This window comes from Mirounga angustirostris, unplaced genomic scaffold (assembly GCF_029215605.1).
Source record: "Mirounga angustirostris isolate CCGP_5_RB_7025 unplaced genomic scaffold, mMirAng1.0.hap1 SCAF_10, whole genome shotgun sequence".
Lineage (NCBI taxonomy): Eukaryota > Metazoa > Chordata > Mammalia > Carnivora > Phocidae > Mirounga > Mirounga angustirostris.
In genome coordinates this window covers 114,696,873-114,720,825 of record NW_026991718.1, presented here as the reverse complement: position 1 = coordinate 114,720,825, position 23,953 = coordinate 114,696,873, and the positions used below count along the sequence as shown (strand labels likewise).

Here is a 23,953-nt window from a genome sequence, read left to right as displayed (position 1 = left end):
GCTTGACCAGTCCCCTCCCTCTGCCTGTGGACTATGCAATAGAAATTTGGGCAAGAGGCCTCACAAGAGAGGGAGCCCCCCCATCCTTAGAGATGGGGTAGTAATGCAAAGTATAGTGTAGTTGGAATTCCTCAGGGTGGGAAGAGAATGGATTGGGCTGGATGAGATGAGAACTCATGAGATTAAGGAAATAATAATAACAATAATAATAATTATGGCATTTATTAAGTAGGTGCCACATCCTATACTAAGAACTTTCCAACATGTTATTTAATCTTTGCAACTATCTGAAATGAATACTATTATTTTCTCCATTTTACAGATGAGGAAACTGATACTCAAGGAGATTAAATGTCTTGCCTAATATCACACAGTTTGTAAGTGGTAGCTGAGGGAATGGAAACCAGACACCTAGACTACAGAGACCCATTCCTCCCCCATTTATCACTCCCCCCAACACACTCCACCCCACTCTTGCCATACCACAACCACCGTTATTTCTCTCTCCAAGCGTCCTTTCCGGAACCACATCAAAACCTTTTAAAATGATGGTAAATATCCAGATTCCAGAGACCCCATCCCAGCCTATAAATCATGATCTCTAGAGTGGAATCTGGGGATCTGATTTTAAAGATCCTGACACAAACTCAAGTTTGGACTCGCTGTCCCCTATGCTGATAGGTCAGGGGTCCCAGAAGGGGTTGATTGAAAGAGGAATCTGAGAAGTGTTGGAGGTCGGGAGAGAGATCTGATGTCCGAGGAGAGACATCCAAAGAGGTGTCTCTAATTTTTAGAGACAGCAGACTGAAGAGACAGCAGAGACAGAGACTGAAGAAGCCGTCTGGGGATGAAGCAGGGGTGGGACTAGGGGTGCGTCTGAAGGCGGGGTCTCTTGAAAGAGGGCTCTGGGTTCGGAGGAGGAGTCTGAGATCAGAGAAGGATCTAGGAGTCCAAAGAGGGGTCTGGGGTCCGAGCCCAAGTTTGCGGTCCGAGTTTGGGATCAGAGACAGGATCGGGGGTCGAGGCCAGGTTTGCGGTCAGTGGAAGGGTCTGTGGGCTGAGCAGAGGGTCTGAGGTCTGAGGAGGATTCTAGCCCAAACTGGAAGGAGGATGGGTTTTGGCCCCCGGGCTGCATAAGCTGTCCCAAGCCACTCCGGTCGCGCTCGCAGCCCTCTTCTCCACCCCTCCCCCCAGCCTCCGCGCGCTCTCCAGGACCCGTCCTCCAGGTCTCCATCCACACGGCACACCGCCCACCTGCCGGTCCACTGCAGGCTGACAGCGCTAGGGGGAGGGGTGTTCAGTCAGAGCCCGACACCCGCGGGGGTTGTGGTGAGGCGCCCCCTCCTGGCGGCCCAGGAGCTCAGGCCCCGCCCTCCACCCACCCCCCGCCCCCGCCGCACCACTTCCGGCAGGCGCTGCGTTGCTGGGGGGCGCGGGTGAGGATGGCGGCGGAGAACGAGGCCAGTCAGGAGAGCGCCCTGGGCGCCTACTCGCCGGTGGACTACATGAGCATCACCAGCTTCCCGAGGCTGCCGGAGGACGAGCCGGCGCCCGCGGCCCCTCTGAGGGGCCGCAAGGACGAGGACGCCTTCCTGGGAGACCCCGATACCGGTGAGGCCCGCTGGCCCGGTCCCTGACCCCTAGGACGTCCCCGGTCCTCCTTCATCTGCGCGGAGCATCACCGCCGGTTTCCATCTCCCTAATTCATCCCCTTCCTCCTGGACCTCTTCCTTCTCCCTTGTCTCCGTTAGTTATCTAGTGGGGATGGAGATGCATTTCTGCCGTAGAGGCTTAGAATGCGACAAGGGAGAACGATGCCAGGAACTGCAGCAGCAGGGGTTGGGGTTACCTCTTGGGAAGAGCCAACTAATAAGGAAGGAAGGAATGTTGGAGGGGAGATCCTAAGGAACAGCTGTGATCACCCAGAAGAGGCCGTCCGTTAGTCACAAAGAATAGGATAGGAGAAACCAAGTCAGACTGCAGCAGGATGGGTAGAGGCTAGGTCTTGAGAAGAACTTCCCCACAGCCAAGGATTGTGGGAAGGAGAGACCTTAGGGAGAAGCTGAGAATCTCTTCACGTTCCGGGAGGGATAAAGAGTATGATTTCCGTCTGTCTGTGAGTGGCAGATATTGGGAGACAGGGGGATGGACTGCATGACCTCTCAGAGTCCTTGGGGACCAGAGTGCCTTCACTGCCCTGTGGATTACCTCACCCCTCCTGGAGCCATGGATCAGGCCAGGATGTTAGTAAGGTACCCTGCCCCCTAGGAAGCAGGCTCCAGAATTTTACTGTGTTCTCAACCTTTGAAGGGACTGCAAGGGGTGGGAGTAGGGAGCGGGGAGACAGGGCTTGGGGGAGACCTGAGGGCCAAGAGCTCTCTGAGCATTTCTTCCCTAGGGCTCTCCCTCCTATCCATGTGGCCCAGCTCTATCCTCCTCTCCATTCTTCATCCTCCATCCCCCATCCCTCTTCCCTCAACGTCACTTCCTGGCATTAGAGCATCCTTCTCTTCACTCTTCCTCCCAGTGCCTGCACTTGAGCCCTCTTCCTTACCAGCCTGGCAGATTCTGCTTCTCTGATCCAGCCTTCTCTAGCTTGGCCCTTCTGTAGCTGTTCCCAGCCTGACAGCCAAAACTCTTTCCCCCTCTACAACTTTCCAGTCATCTGGCCCTTACTAGCAGCCCCTGCCAACCTAATTAGACTGTACCCTACCTGGAGGGAGGAGTAGGAAGGCTGGGGAGGCTTATGGGCATCAGATATTCAAGCTGCAGATCAAGAATTCTTTTCCGGAGGGAGTAGCCCTGGAATCAGGAGGTAGCAGGGAAAGTAGTGGGAAGATGTGTCCTGGTGGATAACAGCCTGAAACCAGGTCCTTTATTCAGGGATCAGGAATGCTACTTCTGGTTCCAGCACTGTCTTGACTCTCTGTATGACAGCGGACACATCTATCCTGACCTGGGCCTCAGGTTCCTCTTCCAGCTCAACTAAGAATGCCCATCTCTCCTAACCTAGAGATTGGAAGCCCCTGACATGTTTTCTCCTGGCTCCCTGTAAATGTCTTAGCGTTTATCAAGTTCTGTGATTATTTGAGCAAACTTCATGTCTGTAAACCCTGTGAGAGGGCAGGATTGTGACTGTTTTGTTCACCGTCCTTTCTCCAGCATCCAATACAGTGCTAAGCGCTCAATTAAAATTGTTGAATAAATAAATGATGGGAGAGATCTCAGGATGAAAGAATAGCAGGGGAGGGAGTTCTTAAGCCTCAGGGTGTACCTTGGGGAGTTAAGACAGGTTCTGCTCTATTCTGTACAAAAATCCAGCAGGGACCCTTGTCACCTGAGTTTCTGGGAATCTGTACCTTAAGTCACAGTTGTGCATTAATGTTCCAAGGGCCCTTAACATCATACCTATGAAGTCATTTTGATGCTATGTCTCAAAGCACTACTTCTAAGCCCCAAGGCTCCCTTAGCCAGCTGGACTAGCCTATTGGCTAACATGATCTCCTATATTCTCAACCTGGAGGTGCCACTTACTAGCGCTGCCATCCTCTTATCCAGGACCTTGGCTGTGCCCAGCTAGCCTCTAGCCTGCCACTCCCCAGAACCAAGTGCCAAGTACCCCACAGCAGACCCTCTGGAAAACGGTGACCACTCCAAGGTTGGGGAGATTCTTGATTCTCTTCTGAGATCCAAGCCCATGGGTTCCTCTCTGTCCCAGGCATCGGCCTCTAGATGTCCTGCAAGGGCCTTACCTTCAGGATGTACTATGCTGAATTCATCCTCTCATCCCCATACCTGCCCTTCCCCCAATGTCATTCTCAGTTAATGGCACTGCCACTCATCCAGTCTGCAAGGTAGAAGCTCAGGAGCTACCCATGACCTCCTTCCTCTTACTTCCAAAGGTGATCAGGTGCTCTCTGTCCTCCTAAGTATCTTGCGATCCATCTCATCATCCCTGCTATCACCACTGGAGACAAAGCCCCCATCCTCTCTTATCTGTATTACCCATAGGCTTCTAGCTACTCCCTGTCCCCTGCCCCACCAACCCCAATCCAACTACCACCCTGAACTTCTGATCATGTCGTTCCTTGGTTCAAAAATCTTTAATGATTCTGCCCTTAAAGGAATAAGCAAGCCAGGGATGACTTCAGTTTCCAGCCAAGATCTCTCTCCTGATCTCTAGACTTGCCAAGTCAACTCTGTTCGGGATTCTTTTGTCATAAACTCAGTTAAAACTGAGCTAATCATAAAAGAGAATTTTATTGGGTAGCATAACTGAAAAATTCAGGGATGTGGGTCCTCAGGCATAGCTAGATCAAGGTACCTAAAAAGGAATTGGCTTTTGTCTTTTGCTTTGCCTTCCTTTTTATGATCTTCATCTTCAGATAGCCTCTCATTCTGTGGGGGCAAGATGCCCCCAGTAGCAACAGGTTTACACCTTACCATTTTAGCAATCTAGACAGAAAGAAAGCCTTTCTCTTTCCCAATAGTTCCAGCAATAGAACTAAGTTTGAGTCTCATTGACCTGGTGCTGGTCACATACCTGTTGCTGAACCAGTCACTGTAGAGATACCTGTTCTGAAGGGCTAGGCCTGGGCGCCCGGGTGGCTCAGTCCGTTAAGTGTCTGCCTTCAGCTCAGGTCATGATCTCAGGGTCCTGGGATTGAGCCCTGCTTCAGGCTTCCAGCACAGTGGGGAATCTGCTTCTCCCTCTGCCCCTCCCTCCTGCTCCTGCGTGCTTGCTCGCTCTCTCTCGCAAAAATAAATAAATAAAAATCTAAAAAAAAAAAAAAAAAATGAGGGACTAGGCCTAGGTCCTATACTCAGTCTGGTCAGGAATGAGAGAATGAGAAATGAGAGAGAAGAGATGGTGTTTTGAAATGGAAAATTGTCTGGAAATGGCATCCAAGCAGATAAAAATCAGATACATACTAGGCCAGTTGCTTCCAGACAACTCCTGTTGGCGTCCCACAAATTTAGAATTACCAAAATTAAACTCATTATCTTTCTCCCAAAAGACTTGTTTCTTCCAATTCCAAACTAACCTTTTCCCAGTGTCCTATTGTTGCTCTTACATATCAGTAAAATCAATGGTATTATTGCCCTAGTGCTTACACAGTAGGGTACTCAGTAAATATTTTTGTTGAATAAATGAATAACTTAATGATTGACTGATGGAATAAAAAGTCTTGAATAGGTCCAACTCTGATGGAGCCATATCACTTCCCTTCCTGGTCCCTCATAGCTGACTGGAGAAAACAGATTTAAGGACGAGTACCTGGAAGTATCAACCAGAATTAGCTTGTAAGGTTGGTTTTTGAGCATGGAAACGGCTCCTGATGCCTTGTGGAGCATTGGAAAAGAGGGTTTGAGTTGCTTTTTCTTCTGCCATTTATTCGTTTTATGACGTTAAGTGGGCAATATCCTTTTCCAGCCTCAAGTTTCCTCATCTGTAAAATGAAGAGAATAGGCCTATCTCATAAAGTTATGGGAGCGCTTCGATGAGGGAATGTATGTAAGGTGCTTGGAATATAGTCAGCGTCAATAAATATAAGTTCAAAACCATTTCCTGCACTTCTTTTGAAACCTCTAGGGACCAAGGAGGGTTCTGTGCCCATAGTAGGTATTTAACATGTTTGTTGAATGAATTCCAGTTTTTTTATAGACTGTGTGGTACTGGGGCTGAGGAGTAGAGGCAAGCATGATCAGCTGAGGGAAGCTTCCAGAAGACAAATTTCTTTTTTTAAATAAAAATTTTAAAATAAATTACATGTTTATGATCAAAAAGAAAAAGAAAATGGTGAGAAAAGGAAAAGTCCTCTTCTCCATTCTTATCTGTGCACAATTTTTCCTCTTTATTTAAAAATATATGTGTTAATTTAGGAGCTCCTGGCTGGCTGAGTCGGTGGAGAGTGCGACTCTTGATCTCAGAGTTGTGAGTTTGAGCCCCACGTTGGGGGTAGAGATTATTTTAAAAAATAAAATCTTATATATGTATTGACTTTGAAAAAAAAGAAACACATATGTAGTAGAAATTTCAAAGAAGAAATTCTCCTACCCCATCTCATTCCCACCTTCAGTATCTTTCCCCAAAAGTAACCACCATGAATATTTCCTAAAAAATTATCTACATATGTATGTGGCTTCTTATTTATACAAAAGAGGGGAGTGTGGATTATGGAGGGCCTTGAATGCCAGGTCAAGGAGCTTGGATTTTTATCATGTTGGTATTGATGAACCATGATAGTATTTCAAACAGGAAAATTTAACAATTTTCAGCATTATCCCACAGACTTTTTATTTTTCTTATTTTTATTTTTTTTTTAAGATTTTTTATTTTTGACAGAGAGAGAGCGTGTACAAGTAGGGGAAGAAGCAGGCAGAGGGAGAGGGAGAAGCAGGTTCCCTGCTGAGCAGGGAGCCCGATGCGGGGCTCGATCCCAGGACCCTGGGATCAGGACCAGAGCTGAAGGCAGACACTTAAACGTCTGAGCCACCCAGGCACCCCCCACAAACTTTTTAAAGGGGTTATAATCTTAGTGCATAGTAGCAGGTGCTCAAAAATTTTTTATTGATTGAATGAACTTTTTCAAACACATTGTACATACAGCAAAGGTATTAAGGTCAAGGTACCGGGCCATTTCTTTACTGTTCACAAATACCCGGGACCTTTAAGCCATTTAGATAACTGGTTTCAAGGCTAATATAACCCAGAGGAGGGAAACTATGGGATGGAGGAGGGTCTCAGCCAGGCCAAGACGAAAAAGGAATGGAAATAACTAGAGGGTGCCTGGTAGACATCATCTCATGGAATCCTTATACCCATTTGGCCAGTTAGGGATTAGCTCTAGTATGAGGATGAGGAAAGTGAGGCTCATGACTTGAAGTGATTCATTCATAGTCACCCAACAAGTAAGTGGCTTTGGGGTCTCCCCGTCTCCACTCTTACTGTCCTTAGATTCATTCTTCAGATAGTAGCCAGAGGGATCTTTTTAAAATATAAAACAGATGGCTTCCAGTTCTTGCTTAAAACTCTGAAGTGGCCTCCCATGGTTCCTAGGATTAAATCCAAGCTTCTCACTAGGCCCACAAGGCCCAGTGCGCCTGGCCTAGCCTCCACCTCACTATTCTTTCCCCTTGCTCACTACACCAGAGCCATCCAGGCCTTCGTTTTTTTGTGTTTGTCTTTTTTTCTAATGGACCAAGCTTATTCCTACCTTAGGGCCTGTCGCGCCTGCTGCTCCTTCTTTCTGGAACACTCTACACACTCACCCTTGTTCTACATATGGCTAGCTCCTTCTCATCCCTTAGTTCTCAGCTTAAAAGTCACCTCCACTGAGAAGCCTTGCCAAATCCCAGCTAAGCAGCCCCCAACACACACCATTATTCTCTATCATTTCATCCTCCTTTTTCTTCATAGCACTTGCTACAAGTTGTAATGATATACTCCTTTGTTTACATGTTTATTTTCTTTTCTTCCATGGGTCTGTGAACCTCATGAGGGCAGAAACTGTCTATTCCTTTCCCCTAGCATCTAGCGTAGGGCCAGACGCATGGCAGGCCTTCCATATTTGTCGAGTGAGTGAATGGACAAGCCAGGCAAGGTTGGAAGCCAGGGTCTGTACATTCAGTTTATGTAGCTACTTCCTTACACAGAAGGCTGGGCCCCAGCTGGGGCAGGATCTGATTTCTAGGGAGGGCCCAAACCCCCCTCCACTCTAGGAAGTGTTTGCCCTGGGTCCTAGGTCCTGAGTGGGTCTCAGGTCTCAGGAAGTTGAGCATAGGGGCCAGGCATCCAGCCCCCTGCCGCCCAGCCCAGCTGCGGGTCCCTGTCTCTACCCAGCCAGGACTGCCACCGTCCCCGTTCTGGGGTGCGTTGGGGAGACACCAAAGGGCGAGCAGTACCGTCTAGTAGGGTTTGCTTACCGGGGGCGGGGAGAGGGGGGAAGCCAAACAGCCCCGCCTGGAGGGCGGGCAGGGCCGGGTAAGGTGCCCAGACCCACCTGGCTGCCGCCCGCAGACCCGGACTCCTTCCTGAAGTCTGCGAGGCTGCAGCGGCTGCCGTCCACGTCATCGGAGATGGGCAGCCAGGACGGGTCGCCGCTGCGGGAGACGCGCAAGGACCCGTTCTCCGCGGCAGCGGCCGAGTGCTCCTGCCGCCAGGACGGACTCACAGTCATTGTCACAGCCTGCCTCACTTTTGCCACCGGTGTCACTGTGGCGCTCGTCATGCAGATTTACTTCGGAGACCCTCAGGTGAGGGGGTTGGGAGGGGGCAGAAGGAGGAAAGGAGAAGAGGGAGTGGGGAAGCGCTTGCGGAGACCGTGGGAATTGAATTGCGACTGGCTGAGTGGGGGAGGGGGCCAGCAAATGGAAAGGGGAGAGGACAGTGAGACGGCAGAAGAAGGTCCCAAAGGGAGGAGCTCAGGGTGTGAACGGGACAGAGCAAGGAAGGGACCTGATCAGGTAAGAGGCACTGGAGGCAATATAGGAAGAGTCATAGGGGACAAGAAGGCGGGGCTCCCACCCCCAACACCTGTGGAGGTTCTGGGGTTGGTGGAGGTGCCTTAAGGAGGCAGGGGTCTCCTACTGCCCCCACCTAGTCCCCTTTCCCTTCCCAGATCTTTCACCAGGGTGCCGTGGTGACTGATGCCGCCCATTGCACATCTCTGGGCATCGAGGTGCTCAGTAAACAGGGATCTTCTGTGGATGCCGCTGTGGCAGCCGCCCTGTGTTTGGGGATCGTGGCTCCACACAGTTCTGGCCTTGGCGGGTAAGGCGCTCCTAGCTGTGGAGGCTGGGGTCCCCCAGGCCTACTTCTGTGTCCTGGTCTGTAGGCCTCATGTGGGGGTCTTTGAGTTTGACCAGAGGGGTAGCTGGGCCCTAACTCCTTGCATTTGTCTTTCTACACCCAGTTTTACCCCCTTCTCCTGACATGGAGTCAGAAGAGGTGTTTTCACAAGCTTTTTTTTTTTTTAACTGGGTAAAGGCTTTTATAAACTATAAAGTAAGGTGCACAGGTGGGGGTATACTGTCACTAATTAAGGCAGGAATACTTTAACTTTTAGGGTTTACAAATCCTTAAAACAAATCCTGTTGAGCATGATGAAAGCTATGGACCCTCTATCCTCCAGAAATACACCACAGGCTGAGAACTCTTACAACAGAGATTATAAACTGGCCACCCATAGGCCATACCCAGCACAACAGATTAGTTTGGTTTCCACACTTAGATTTTTTAAAAATTTGTTTGCTGTTGTTAAAAAATTGAGAATTTTCATAAAAATGCAGATTTTCAATATCTCTCGAACAATCAGAAGACCTGGTAACACTGGGCCCACATTCCCACATGGCTGCAGTTATCTGAATAGCATGACGGGACTTGTGCTGTCCACTTGGCCATAGTTCCTACCACTCCCTATTGTTTATCTGGCATGCTTTCCTATTATATTACTTGGCTGCAGGCCAACCATCTCAGATATAACTCCCATTTTAGATGGAAACAAGCCACAGAAAAGGAACAAGCTGACAAAGTCCGTATCTTGGCTCCTGCAAGACCAGCCCTGCAGGCCCTACCAAAGAAATTCCCCTTTTGGTCGTATACAGTCCATCCTTACATAATTCAGTCCTGGTAGAGGGAGCCAGGGCATACCATGGAGGCAGGTGCAAGAAGCTGGCAGGGGTCCAGCTGTGGTCTAAGGTGGGGGCAGGAGGTAGAACATCTTGCTCTTCCAGTCTCTGGGTTTTCCCTAATCAGGGATTAAAATCTCCAGTAACAGCCTAGAAGAGGTCCATGGTCTCTGGGTCCCCAACCCCCTTGATTTTATTCCTCACCCTCATACAGTGGCTGAGTCTCTGAATCCATGCTAGAGGGGGCTCAGACATCTGACTCCTGTGACAAACTTAGCCTATGGCCATCACCATTGGGGATGAAAGGGTGGCAGGTTAATTGTTTAGAGGGGTAGTATCTTATCAACCTCCCCTTCTGTGTCTCTCCCAGTGGGGGCGTGATGCTGGTACATGACATCCGACGAAATGAGAGCCACCTAATTGATTTCCGGGAGTCTGCACCAGGGGCCCTCAGGGAAGAGGCCCTGCAGAGATCCTGGGAAACCAAGGTGGGGACCCTGGTGAGAAGCGAGAGTCCAGGGGTGGTCTCCCTTCACTACCCTTCTGCTAACCCAAACATTACTTTGCTGAGTAATTATTATGGAAGTGAGGAAAAGAGTGAAGCAGGATGCGCTTAAAGCTATGAAGGAGATAGGCAGCCCCCCAAATAAAATAATGAACCAAAAGATCTGTATGGTTGATAACAGGCAATATAGTAACACCTTACTTCTGGAAGCCTGAGCAGCCTGAGAGGTTGCAAATTTCCTGCACTATAACTCACACATCTCATTCAAAGCCGGTTGGCTATAACTTTCCCAGCACACAACATACTGGAAAATTAAAGAGGAACTGCAAAAGGCAAACGCATTATCCACTGAGACCAAGGGAGGAAATAGAATAACTTGGAAAAATAGATATTTGGTGCGGTGACAAAAGCCAAACACATGCCTGAGTTATCACAGCTGAGTAATGGTGGTGTGATCATGGAATGGTTAAATGAAAGTCCATTGTCCATTATTTTAAAGTGCAGGAATAGATGTAATCCAATGTAGACAGGTTTCCATCTAAATTGGTTACGTCTTGGCTCTTAAAGGGGTTTGCTTAATTTATAAATCCCTCAACTATGATAGATAAAGGAAGCCTTTCCGTAAGTCAGAGAAATGGGAGGGATGCCTGCTTGGGGAGAGCTTGTCCCTCCTCTGGGATACTTGGCCTGTGTCTTTCCCCTGTGCCAGCCCCCATCCCTGGCTTGGGGCTCTGCGGAGTTCAGCCCAGCCCCCCCCTTCCAGTGACCTGGTCTCCTCTCTCCCTCGCCTGCCCGCCTCGCCCAGCCTGGGCTCTTGGTGGGGGTCCCCGGAATGGTGAAGGGGCTACATGAAGCTCACCAGCTCTATGGCAGGTAAAGACCCTCCCCCGGGGGACCACGGGCCCCTGCCTGCATCTCTCCTTGGGTGGCCTTCTCCTACCTTCCTGGATTCTTTCCTTCCCAACTCCCCCTCCTAATATCCCCTTCCCTTGCCAGGACTCTCCTTCCCAGGAACCCCCATTCCCCCAGGACCCCTCCTCCTCCCCCCAGGATCTCCTCCACCCCCTGCTCTCCGGCCCCCTCAGGCTGCCATGGTCCCAAGTCCTGGCCTTCGCAGCAGCTGTGGCCCAAGATGGCTTCAACGTGACCCGTGATCTAGGTCAGTGGGGCCTGGGGGTGGGGAGAAAGGCATGAGGTTGATGGGAAGGGGAGAGGAAACCTCTGAGATTTGGGGCCCAAGCCAGAAAACACCTCTCTTCCATTTGCTCCTTTAGCTCCCTCCCCACCCATCCTACCCTCATAGGGATGCAGCCTCAAATGAGGGGACCTGGGAAGGGCCCATATATCCCCCCTTCCTCCCCCATAACAGGCTCCTGGTGGGGAGGGCAGAGCTCTTAGGGCCAGCCACTCAGCCACCTCACCTATGGCGCATCTCAGCCCCCTGCCCAGCCTCCTGTCCCTGCTTGCAGCCCGTGCCCTTGCCGAACAGCCTCCGCCCAATGCATCTGAGCGTTTCCGTGAGACATTCCTGCCATTGGGCCACCCGCCACTACCTGGCTCACTGCTGCGTCGGCCTGACCTGGCCGCAGTGCTGGATGTACTGGGCACCTCCGGCCCCGCCGCCTTCTACGCAGGAGGCAATCTCACACTGGAGATGGTGGCCGAGGTGAGCACTTGGGGAGCCCCCCCTGCCCTGAAGGACCCTACTGCAGGGATGTCTTCTTCCCTTTCCTTCCCTCTCTGTCTTTCTTTCTATGTAAATTTACTGATGATTCCATTTACTTAAGATTCTCTAATCGACAAAACTAACTTCTAGTGGTAGGAATCAGATCAGTGGTTGTTTGGGATGGGGGCAGTTGATGGGATGCAGCATAAAGAACCCCCTGGGATGATGGAACTGTTCTGTCTTGACTGAGAGAGGTGCCCTTGGACCCCCCAGGGCTGGTGCCAACCTGTGCAGAGTCTTAACCTGTCCCTCCCAGTCCTGGCAGAGACCCAGGATCAGCCTCAGCTTTCCCGATCCCACAATCCCACCCTACTCTTGGGTTTTCTAGGGATGGAGGGAAACCCCTCCTTCACTGATGACTGTCAGGACTGGGGATATTGACACAAGGGCTTACCAACCAACCCCAAAGACTCTTAGTCTGAGGTAGTAATGGGTTCTGAGAACTGTTGTCAGTAATTCAAAACTCCTAAGGGAAAATTATGTTCAAGGTAAGGATACAGAAACCAACTCTGTGATTCTCTCATCTGTACCATTGGGGTGATTATATGTATCTCTGCCATATGGTTGTGGGAATTGAATTGGTCCGTCACTCAGACTACATTCAGAGTGCCTGTTCTTTGTCAGACCCTGTACTGGGCACTGGAAGTATGGCTATGTGATGGACTTAACTGGGAAGTCCAGCAGAGTACTGGCTGTAGGTCTGCTGTGCCCAGAACTCCATCCACACACTTTCTTCTGTTTGAATTCACTCTCTATCAGATCCTTTCCACACCTGCTCCCCACTGGCCATTCTTCCAGCAAACCATCCCAGAAAAAGAACATTTCTCATTCCAATAGTTACAGCAAAAGCCTCCAGGTCATGTCTCATCAGCCTGTCATAGGTCTCATGACTATTCCCAAACCAATCACTGGCATGGAAAAGGAATGTTCTGATTAGCCAGCCACACCTGGATCTTCTGGAGAAGGGGATGAAGGAGACTCTAACAAAGATTATCTGAGCTTTAAAAGAAAAAAAAAAAACAAAAAAAACCCCCAAAGTTGAATTCATAAAATTGACCAACAAAGGAAAACACACGAGCCAAGAAATTCAGTGTGTAGTTCACTGAGGGTGGATTAGAAGTCAGGGGTTTCAAGTACTAAAAAGTAAAAAAAAAAAAAAAGAGAGAGAGAGAGATAGAGGGAAGGGAGAGAGAGAGAGAGAAGATTCCTAGTGGTTATGCTAATTTAGGAATGAAAATTACCGTGCTGGAAAGGATGAGTTCATGGGTTTGTACAAAATCGGTTCATTGGTCAACAGAGTGCTTGGTTACATGAAATCAGGGTCAATCCTACCAGGATCATCCAGAGTTCATGGTTTGGGAGTGGCTTTAGTTAATTGTAGTGAAATGAAGAATCCAGTTTTGATATCTTATAGGCAAATTCTACTGTAGGTAGAAAATATTCTTTTTTTTTTTTTTCAAGTAATCTCTATGCCCAATGTGGGGCTTGAACTCAGGACCCCAAGATCAAGAGTTGCATGCTGTACCTACTGAGCCAGACAGGCATCCCAGAAAATGTTCCTTTTACATAGGCAGAGAAGGTAGTATGTTTAAGGCCAAGGAGTCATAAGTTCAGAAACTGTAGGTCACTCAGGGTGGCTGTAAAGAGCTCACTGGGGAATAGCAGGACATGAGGTAGGAGAGGTGGGCAGGGGCCAGATCACAAAGGGACTTGGATGCCAATCTAAGGAGGTCATTCAAAGAATTTCTGATACATAGCAGGTGCTCATTGTTAGTGCTTTTTCCCCTTCCTTTTTCCCAGGATACCCAGGGCTAACGGGTCCCTAAAGGCTGTGTGGAATTGCAGAAGGCACAAAAATTATAAATATCAAGTCTGTCTTTGATTCAACCATATACCATAGGCCAAGCCCACATGCTCACAGTGTGGTGTGTGGCTCACATCTGTGGTGGGGTCATTCTCTCCCCTGCAGGCCCAGCACGCAGGGGGTGTCATAACCGAGGAGGACTTCAGCAATTACAGTGCCCTCGTGGAGAATCCTGTGTGTGGCGTATACAGAGGTGAGCTCTCTCCCAGCTCTCAGGGTCCCTGCTCAGGAGAAGCCTCCTAGTCCATGGCCACCTCCTTTTGGCCTAGAGACTCCTCCCCATTTTTCAGGAGAGAGACTGAGGCAGTGAGCTGCCTGGGCAGCCAACTGTTGAAGCAAGCCAGAGCCAGCCCATCTTCTGAAGTAGTCGTGGGGTCAGTTACCCCAAGTATTTAGGATATGAGGAGGGAGGTCTGGTCAAAGGCTCAGGCCTGGGAGTTGGGGTTCTGGCCATAGGTTTTCTTGATTTGGGTTCTATGTTGCTTTAGCTCCACTCTCACTGCCCTGTACTTCCTTAGAAGAATTCATAAGACCAGAGTTCATCTAGCTTCATATTGAACAAACTTTTCAAGACAATTATAGACCTGTCCCCTCATTGTGTCAAAAGAAAACTGAGGCCCAGGGATGGAATGGAACTTAACCTATCAAACTCAAACCAGCGAGGAGCCCAGAAAGCTAAGCTTATGACATGGGTGAAGTCCATGTTTGCTGAACCCAAAGTGGTGGGTTCCTGGGTCCCTCAGAAGGTTCTCAGGTTCTCGGGTCCTTTCCTCTCTAGAAGGTCTGGATCACCTCAAGCCCCAGGTCAGGTCGCCTCTGAGTTCAGGTTTCCAGGCCTCAACCTCTAGCCTGATTCTTCTACCAGAAGTGATGGTATATGGAGCAGAGGAAGAGCATAGTTTTGGAGCCAGGAAGACCTGGGTTTGAGTACCAGCTGTCCCATTCACCTTGAACAAGTCACTTCCCACTCTGAGCTGTGGTTCCCTCCTGAAAATGGAGATAATGTTAGTGCCTACCTCTCAGGGCCCCCATGAAGATTTGAGGAGATGATGTTGGAAGCTGCCCTGATCAAAGTGGACACTGAATGCTTATTTGATCTTACATTTCTCCTCCTCAGCCTGGTTCTCTTGGCAATGCCAGCACTTTGAGTGCGCCGGGTTCCCCCTGTCTCCTATAAACTTGGACCAGCCGCCTCTCTGTGCCTCAGTTTCCTCACCTGTAAAATAAGGATGATAACATTACCCATTGTGAGGATTAAATGAGTTAATCAGTTACTGTCAATGTTATTTGTCAGGTATTATCATTATTCTTTCAATGTCCAAACATCTAATAATAGGGGCCTCAAATAGGAAGAGGAGGTTGTTGCTCCCAAGAAGTTTTGGGGGTAGTGGGACCATCAGGGGCCCTGAATAGTATCCTGGCCTGTGGGAGGAGCTAAAAGGAGACACATGGTGGACCAGGAATCTGGACTTCTGGACACCTGTCCCTGTTCTGCCTACAAAGTGACTGGACAGACTACAGTCCTCTTGGACCTTAGTTTCCTTGTGCAGAAGAGGAAACTGAAGGCCAGTTGTTCTGGATTGGAGTTCTGGCCCTGCCCTTGACTTGCCATGTGAACTTGTGTGGGTCCCTTTGCCTCTCAGGGCAGTTTGCCTGTCTGATGAGGGGTCAGTGCAGTAGTCTCAGTCTATGTGATGGTGGGATGTGGAGATGTTTTGACCCCACCCCTGCCATCTAGTCATTTCTTTTTTTTTTTCCCCAGGCCACCTGGTTCTCAGTCCCCCACCCCCGCATACGGGTCCTGCCCTCATCAGTGCTCTCAACATCCTTGAAGGCTTCAATCTCACCACGCTCGTGTCCCGGGAACAAGCTCTTCACTGGGTGGCAGAGGCAAGGCCGACCCCTCCACCCTGCCCTGGGTCTTGGTACACTGGGAGTGGGGGGATGGGGTATTGCCATGGGGCAGGACTAACCTCCAAGTTTTCTCACATGAGGATCAATAGCGTGGGTGCTGGGAGGAGCCTGGCAGCCTCTTCCACACCCCTGTACATTTTCAGACTCTGAAGATCGCATTAGCCCTGGCCAGCAGACTGGGAGATCCTGTCTACGATTCCACCATCACTGAGAGCATGGATGACATGCTCAGGTGGGTCCCAGGGCAGGACCCTAAGGGTGGCAGAGGTGGTAGTGGGTGTGAGGAAAGGATCAGATGAAAAGCAGCTGGTAGAGCAATAAGACCTGGAGTCCCAAGTCAATTTCAGCTCAGCTCAACTCAGTATTACACTGGTTACTTTTCCCAGTACCTACCTCAATTTCCCCATTTGTATGATGAGTTAGTCTGCATCATTTGGCTCTCAAAACTTTCTGACCCTAGCAGAGCACATATCTGGGCCCACCTGTGTCCCCTTTTTAGTGGAAAAAGAAAGCCTAAGAACAATGAAAAGTCCCCAAGCAAATACCTGAGGTGATGGGGATTTTGACTATAATGTCTCCACATTAGCAACATAACATTGTAGTAAGACTGTGGGCTCTGGTCAGACTGACTCAGTTCAAATCCCAGCTTCACCATTCACTAGCTGTGCAGCACTGGGCAAGTCACTTAAATTCTGTCTGTTTCTACAAGGGGGCCTGACAATAATGGTGCCAGCCTCATGAGGTTGAGGTAAGGACTAAATAAGGTCATACATGCGAAGCACTTAGCACACTGTGTGGCATATAATAAATATTCAACAGATAGTATTAGTAATTGGCAATAGGGGTGGGTAAGAATGGTTGGTATTTAATTGCTACTCTCATTGACTGAAAGGCTAGCTAAGGGAAAAATCAGAAGCCAAAAATATAGTTAGCGTAAATTTGTAGTATTACTCAAGCAACTCTATGAATTAAGTTGAAAACAATGAGACTAAAGTGAATAGCTTATAATTAAAAAGCAAAAAGAGCAACAACCAAAAACAGTAAGCAGTTCAAGACCACAAGGAAGAGGGCTAAAAACAAAGCCTCTGTTCCCCCACCCAATCCACTTGAAACAAAGCCCTCTGTACCTCTTCTGTGTGGCCTCCAGCCTTTATGGTTGAAAACGGAATGAAAGTCTTCAGTAATCCTTGGTAACTTGTCACTCTAATCAACTAGAAGCACCAAACTAACAGTCATTAAGTAAGAAACCCTCGGCCAAACTTTAAAAAGTCTGGAGAATTACATGTTGTTTTCAATTTAGCTCTAAAACACACACACACACACACACACACACACCCCTATATTAAATTCATCTAAGTAATTCTTCCAATATATAGTTATTAAGGGCTTACTGTGTGCCAAGTCTTCCTGTGCCTTGAAAAAAAAATTCTAATAGTAACTAAAGATCCCTGTATACAAAACCCTCCTCTGACTAAACTCTTCATAAAACTTCAGTTCGAAATGACAAACATTAGATTAAATAGTTTGTTCATTCAAAACAAATATTATCTGAGCATCCACTATGCCCCAGGTACTTTCAAAGAGAAGATTAAGTGAGTAAATAAAGTCGAGTAACTAAAAGACTCTTGATTTAAGCACTAAATAAAAGTTGGCTCTAAAAGGGAATCTGGATAACACCTAAATGAACTCAGTCAGTTCAACAACGATTTCCTGGATATTTCCCATATGCTCGGAATGAGAGATTCTGCTCTCATGGACCTGAGAGTCCAATGGGGGAGGCAGACATTAATCAAATCATTGCACAAACAGGCATCACAGTGTGGTAGGTGGGGTGTAACGAGAGCCTGCTATGTATTAATCTCCTACCCCTTGTCTTTTCAGCAAGGTAGAAGCTGCCTACCTCCGGGGCCACATCAATGACTCCCAGGCGGCCCCTGCCCCACTCCTGCCCGTCTACGAGCTGGATGGGGCTCCCACAGCTGCTCAGGTGCTGATCATGGGCCCTGATGACTTCATTGTGGCCATGGTCAGGTATGCCAGCTCAGACGAAGAACCTGGCACTGGGGATCATCTGGACCAGGAAGAGGTGGGGGCCAGATGGGAATGAGGGTGACCTCAGGGCTCACCTGGCTCCAACCTCTACCCCCAGCTCCCTGAACCGGCCTTTTGGCAGTGGCCTCATCACTCCCTCAGGGATCCTGCTCAACAGCCAGATGCTAGACTTCTCCTGGCCCAACAGGACTGCTAACCACTCTGCACCCAGCCTGGTAGGGCCTTGCTTCCCTCCTCCCCTGGGGACCTTGAGGCTAGGTAGGAGGTACAGCAGTATGGCTGCCCCTCCCTCCCTACTTCCTCTAGGAACTTCTGGTATAAGAAAAGAAGCCTAAACAAGGTGTCCACTTCACCCCCAGCCCAAGTCTGGGGCTTGGAGCTTGGTGGGCGTGAAGAAACCTCATCCCATTCTGTGTCTGTCTCACTATGTGAGCTGGGGAAAGTCTTGCCCCCTCTCTTGGCCTCAGTTCCTTCACCTGTACAATAAGGATATTAGCCCTCATTTGATGCTTTGGTACTTTTCAGCACAATGGTCTACGATTGTGTAATGCTGAGCTGATGGGGTCAGCCCTCTTGTTGGTCAAAGGAAGAAGGAGATAGGAATTATGGTCTATTTGGAGGCCAGTACTCTTACTCTCTGCATCCTGAGGCCCTGCCAGGACAATGAGAGAGATGACCAGGGTAGAGATTATCCTGTTCTTCCCTTTAGCCATCTGTCTTGGCTTGGTCCCCTCCCCTTCCACCCATGGTGGCCCCATAGCAACTCAGTGGGTCCACTATCCACCCCAGTTATCCAGGGACCCTGTCCATTTCATAGACAGCAAACTGTGGCCTGGGAAGGGACCAGTCTCCCATGAAAACCTGCCCCAACTGTTATCCCCCTGTGCTCTCGGTCCTCTGACAACAGGAGAATTCGGTGCAGCCAGGGAAGCGACCACTGTCTTTCCTGCTGCCCACTGTGGTCCGGCCAGCAGAGGGGCTTTGTGGGACCTACCTCGCCCTGGGGGCCAATGGAGCTGCCCGGGGCCTCAGTGGACTGACCCAGGTGAGGTTTCCTCCATGGTAGGCCCTTTGTGGTCAGCAGCCAAGCTGTGGCCTGAACTTTAGATGCCCTCGTGTCTCTGGCTTATTCTCATCCATAGCTCAACAAACATAGGCTGAGGCTGCTTTGTGACAGGCCCATCCTGGGCACTGGGGACATAGGCTGTGCTGAGTTTCTTAGCCAAAATGGAGCCCTGAAGTTCCCTGTCTTCCAGGTTGGATGGAAAATCATGGTTTGGTGGAACTGAGAGGTGATATAGCACCTGGGCTGCCTAAGTCTGTCAACCTCAAGTCCCATGATGCCTCTACTCAGCATTTGAATAGACAAGCAGCCCTCTTTAGGGTCTGATTTTGAAAGGAAGTGCCTACTCTCCAGAATGTCTCACAATAGTTACACAAATGTTTTAAGCACCTGATATATGTGCCAGGCACTTACTTTGGCAGATGGTGAGTTAAGTGGCCTAAGCTTTGGAATCAGACAGCCCTGGGCCCCAGGCCAAGTGCTGCCAATTTTCAACTGTGTGATGTTGGGGAATTCGCTTAACCTCTCTGAACCTGTCTCCTCATCTGTAAAATGGAGACAGTAATAACAACTAGCCTTTATGGAGTTCTACTAACCGCCAGGCATGGTGTTACATATGCTCACTCTTTTAGCCTTCCCAATATTGGGAGGAATCCTTATTTCCATTTTATATATGAGGAAACTAAAGCCCAAAGAGGTTAAGAAGTTAGGTCCAGTTAAGTAAGAATGGTCAGGCAGTTTGTTTTGAGAGCCTACCCACACTCCTAACCACTAAGCTAAAAGTACCCACCCATACTGTGCCTTAGACTACTCCAGCTATTAACCCTGTCCTGGCCAGGGAGAAGGGAGGCGAGCCCCGGGCCGGATTACAGGAGACTGACTGCCAGTGGTACCTCTTCCTTGGCTCTCTCTAAGCTCTGGAGTGAATTGCTTTCCCTTTCTGGCCTTCAGTTTCCCCCTGTATGAAATGGGGACAGTCATTACAGGCCTGCCTGTTTTCCAAGGCTGTTCAGATAATACCCCTAGTGTAAGGGTTCCAAAGAGTAAGAAGTCCGGCCCAGGGATGAGGCCTGCAGAGTCCTGAATCCCCATCTCTGGGGCAGCCCTGACTTCTACCCCTTGGCTGCCCACAGGTTTTACTGAATGTCCTGACCTTGAACCGGAACCTGAGTGACAGCCTGGCCCATGGCCGTCTGCATCCAGACCTGCAGTCCAACCTCCTGCAGGTGGACAGTGAGTGCAGAGCAGAGATCCCCATGGGGTGGGCAAAAAGCTGGGTGGAGAAAGGGGCTCCTCGCAATGGTGTCCCTGCCTTGACCAGTACAACTCCTGCCAGTGAAAGTTTGATTTCTCCCAACTAATTCCTTTGGGACAGTGAACGATCTGGGGACTGGAACCAGTTCTGTCATTTCCTGGTTGTGTGGCCTTGGGAAATTCATGTCTCTACTCTGAGCCTCAGTTTTCTAATTTGTAAAATAAGATACACTTGTTCATTCTGCAAACCATTCATTCAGCAGTTTGTATTGAATACCTACTGTGTGCCAGGCATTATTGTAGGTGCTGGGGATACAGCATTTATAGGCAGACAGGAAAATAAATAATCAAAGAAATATAAGAAAGTGAAATAAATACTCTGCAGGCTGACATAAAGGACCAACTCGATGACTAGGGAAGTCTTCTCTTTGGTGACATTTAAGCTGAGATCTGAAGAGTAAGAGGGAGCCCACCGTACAAAGAACTGGGGCGGGTTTTGTAGGCGAAGGGAACAGATGCAAAGAATTCAGGGCAGAAATGGGCTTGGCATGTTTTAGGAGTAGAAAGGAGACCAGGGTGAATGAGAGTGAGATGAAGGGGCCAGGTCATGGACCCTGTAGATTACAGTGAGAAAATGTGCTTTCCTCTAAGGACAGGGGCTTAATTTTAGACACAACTTAATTTTTGTAAATGGGAAAGTATGGGCAGCTTTGAGGAATTTTTATTATAACAGATGATGTATTATGCAAGTCCAAAGGGGATAGGACATTGAATGAGACATGGTTCTTGCCTACTTGGTATTATGTATTACAAATTTATATGTATTATGCCCAGAGAGGTTATAAATCAGTCAAAAATCAACCCATAAGTGGCAGAATTGAGATTAGAACATATACCTAGCTGACACCAAAGACTCAGTTCTTTACAGCATATCTCCTAGACTGAAGCATGTTAGAAGTCACAGACCTAAATCCTCAGCAGCCACACTCTGTGGTTTGGTTGGTAATACTCTGGATCCTGGATGATGATAATGAGGCTATCCCAACTAATAACTTCTGATCTCTACTGAATGTGAGGCTGTATGCTAAGTTACTTGGGCGGGGGTGGAGGGAGTTGGATTTGGTTCATCCTAGCCCACCCTTGAGGAATTCACAGTTTAAGACAGGAACATGAGGAGTAGAGGCTTGGCGAAGGGAAAGTTCATCCACTGAGGGCTATGGAGGAGGTGACAACTGGCTGGGCCTTGAAGTATGAGCAGGTATTTGGCATGTCCAGAACCCAGAATATTCTGGACAAATGGGCAAAAGCCAGAAAGAATGGCTCAGAAAGCAGCCAGGAGGCCTGCTGGACTAGAGACATTGTTTACTAAACTTCAGAATTTATCCAGCACTTTCACGAATTTTGCCACATTTGCACACCATCTGAACCATTATTTACATATGTGTCTCTGTAAATAGACTTCCTTTTCAATGTAAGTGTATTTTAAAGGTAAATCCCATATCATAATCTCAAATGGAAAAGTAGCATCATTTGCCACAAATGAAAGATAAAGACCTATTAAAAAGTCAACTGTTTGTAGGTTTTAGGTGGATATGGTTACCCCAGAAGGCTCTGGGGCCTGCTCTCTCTGTTGAAAAAAGAGGTTAGAAGTGTTAGAGGCCAGACTAAAACTTAGTCCTTGCCATTATCCAAAGAATCGAAAATGAACCATAAAGGAAATACATTTCTGACTTGGTGATTCATTGCTATTCAGTGTTGTATCTTTACCTCAAGAGCTACCCTAAGTTATCCCATCTGCAGACCCAAAGGAGCAGTAAGAGGTGAGGTTACAGGGCTTATGGAGGTTCATGGTAAGAAGGATGGACTTTATCCACTTGACTGGAGGTGGGATAGACCTGAAATGTTTTATGTAGGGGAAATGGATTGAAGGGTGGAGAATTTAAGTTGGGGAAACAGAGGCAACTAGGATAAAGGGCCAGGCAAGAAATGGCGAGGGCCTGAACTTATGTAAGAGGGTGGGCATTTCTTCATTCATCCATATAAAGGCAATGAGGATCAATGGTGAATAAGAAAATGTCCTTGCCTTCAAAATGCTTATAATCTAATGGAGAAAGACATAGTAAATAAATGAATAAATAAACAGGTAGCAATAAGTACTTTGAAAGAAAATAAAGCAAGGTAAAGATGACAGGGCTGCCATTTTAGATTGTGGTCAGGGAAGTTCTCCTCGAAGATTGGAATGAAGTAAGGAAGCCAGTTTTGTGACTAGGAGAAGAACATTCCAGACAAATAGAACAGCATGTGCAAAGCCCTGAGGCAGGAGCATGTTTGGCCTAACCTGAGGGACAGCAAGGAGGCTAAAGCAGAGTTAAGGGAGAAAATGGAAGGAAATGAGTGAGGAGAAGAGTTTAGTGAGGCAGTGAGGTCCCAGATGATGATGTGCCTTAGAGGCCTTGGTAGGAACTTTGGATTTTTCTTCTAAGAGCCGTCAAAGCTGTTGGAAAGTTTTGAGAAGGGGAAGTGAGTGGTCTGACTAATGGCTTAAGGGGATCCCTTTGGCTCTATGTGAATAGGCTGTAAGGAAGCAGGACTGGAACCAGAAAGACCAGTCAGTGGGCTAGGCAGTAATGGCTGCATCCTGGCTATCCTGGCAAGTAATGATGGCAGCTTGGCCTAGGCAGGTGGAGATGAAGAGCCCATAGCCCTTTTTTGCAATATTAAGAGTGAACATATATTATTGATCACATACTATATGCAAGGTTCTGACCTCTGTGCTTTCTGTGATTTATCTCCTTTAATCCCTACAACAACTTCATGGTAGGTTCTTACATAATCCCCATTTTATGCATGAGGAGGCTGAGGCTCAGAGAGGTAAAGCAGTTTGCCCAAGGTCATACAGTGGGCATCCAGGACCAGGATTCAGGTCTGACCATGGGACTCCTAACCCGTGCTCTGAACACTCTGAATGTGTATATGTTGGGGGATGGTTTTCAGGTGAGTTCACAGAGGAAGAGATTGAGTTCCTGGAAGCCAGGGGTCACCATGTGGAGAAAGTAGATGTCTTATCCTGGGTCCATGGCAGCCGGAGAACCAACAACTTTATCATTGGTGTGAAGGACCCTCGGAGCCCAGACGCAGCTGGAGCCACCATCCTGTAGAGCAGCGGGGTGGGGCGGGGGTCTCTGCTCCCCCCCTTTGCATGTTCCTAGAGTCCCTCCTTCTCCCAGGTTTGGTCTCAGGGGGACCCCAGGGATGCCCCAGATCATGGGCCAGACCCTATCCCAGAGTAACTGGAAAATTCTTTAACCAGAGGCCTGTGGTGGTGGTGGTGGTGAGTGTCAGTGTCCACAACCAGGCAGGCAGGTCTGTCTGTCTCCTTACCCTCAGCCATGCTGGCCCTGAGCTTAGGGATGCGTTTGCAAACCCTTCTCAAGGGTCCTCACAACCCCAACATCTCCAGTCTGGCCTGACCTGGACCTTGTCTTCCAGCTCCCTTCTCCTGTCCCTAGCCTCGTTTCTTAAATGACTAGGATTTTTTTAATGGACCATCCTGGGGAGGGGGTGCTCCTCTCTTCCTCCCACCAAGTTGAGGTGGGGACTTGCATCTGGGGGGGGCCCAGGTTGTGGGTAGGGGTGGGGGTGGGGACCAGCTCAGGGGCTTCCATTTGCAAAGGGGAATTAAAGAAAGACTATTGCTTAACCACGGCTCTGGACTGATTTATGTTTGGCTGTGTGGGAGTGGGAGCAAGTGAGGTGGTGCAAAAACAGCCACAGCCATTGGTTTACTATTTGTTTCTTAAATTGGATATTTTGGGTATTTGGGTATCTTGGTTAAGATGTGAAGCTTTCTGATTTGAAAACTTACTACAGGGGTGCCTGGCTGTCTCAGTCGGTACAGCATGCAACTCTTGATCTTGGGGTCATGAGTTCAAGCCCCACATTGGG

At 48.7% G+C, this 23,953-nt stretch overlaps 1 protein-coding gene across 5 annotated transcripts; it reads left to right on the top strand.

Annotated features, from left to right (window-relative positions):
• Window positions 1-1,400: 1,400 nt before the first annotated feature.
• On the top strand, window positions 1,401-23,634 carry GGT7 (gamma-glutamyltransferase 7). 5 transcript variants are annotated; one of them, XM_045885651.2, is made up of 15 exons: window positions 1,401-1,611; window positions 8,021-8,256; window positions 8,622-8,773; window positions 10,001-10,118; window positions 10,941-11,008; window positions 11,221-11,294; window positions 11,605-11,801; window positions 13,831-13,918; window positions 15,488-15,615; window positions 15,783-15,871; window positions 17,521-17,670; window positions 17,789-17,906; window positions 18,599-18,736; window positions 19,888-19,980; window positions 23,003-23,634. In XM_045885651.2, the coding sequence occupies exons 1-15, from the start codon at window positions 1,443-1,445 to the stop codon at window positions 23,063-23,065; spliced, it is 1,881 nt and encodes a 626-aa protein (XP_045741607.1). In that variant the 5' UTR covers window positions 1,401-1,442; the 3' UTR covers window positions 23,066-23,634. The 5 variants fall into 5 exon arrangements, with proteins under 5 accessions (XP_045741607.1, XP_045741606.1, XP_064429131.1 ...); XM_045885650.3 differs by having other exon boundaries at window positions 19,888-19,987; window positions 23,003-23,632; XM_064573061.1 differs by having other exon boundaries at window positions 10,001-10,130; window positions 19,888-19,987; window positions 23,003-23,632.
• Window positions 23,635-23,953: the final 319 nt, after the last annotated feature.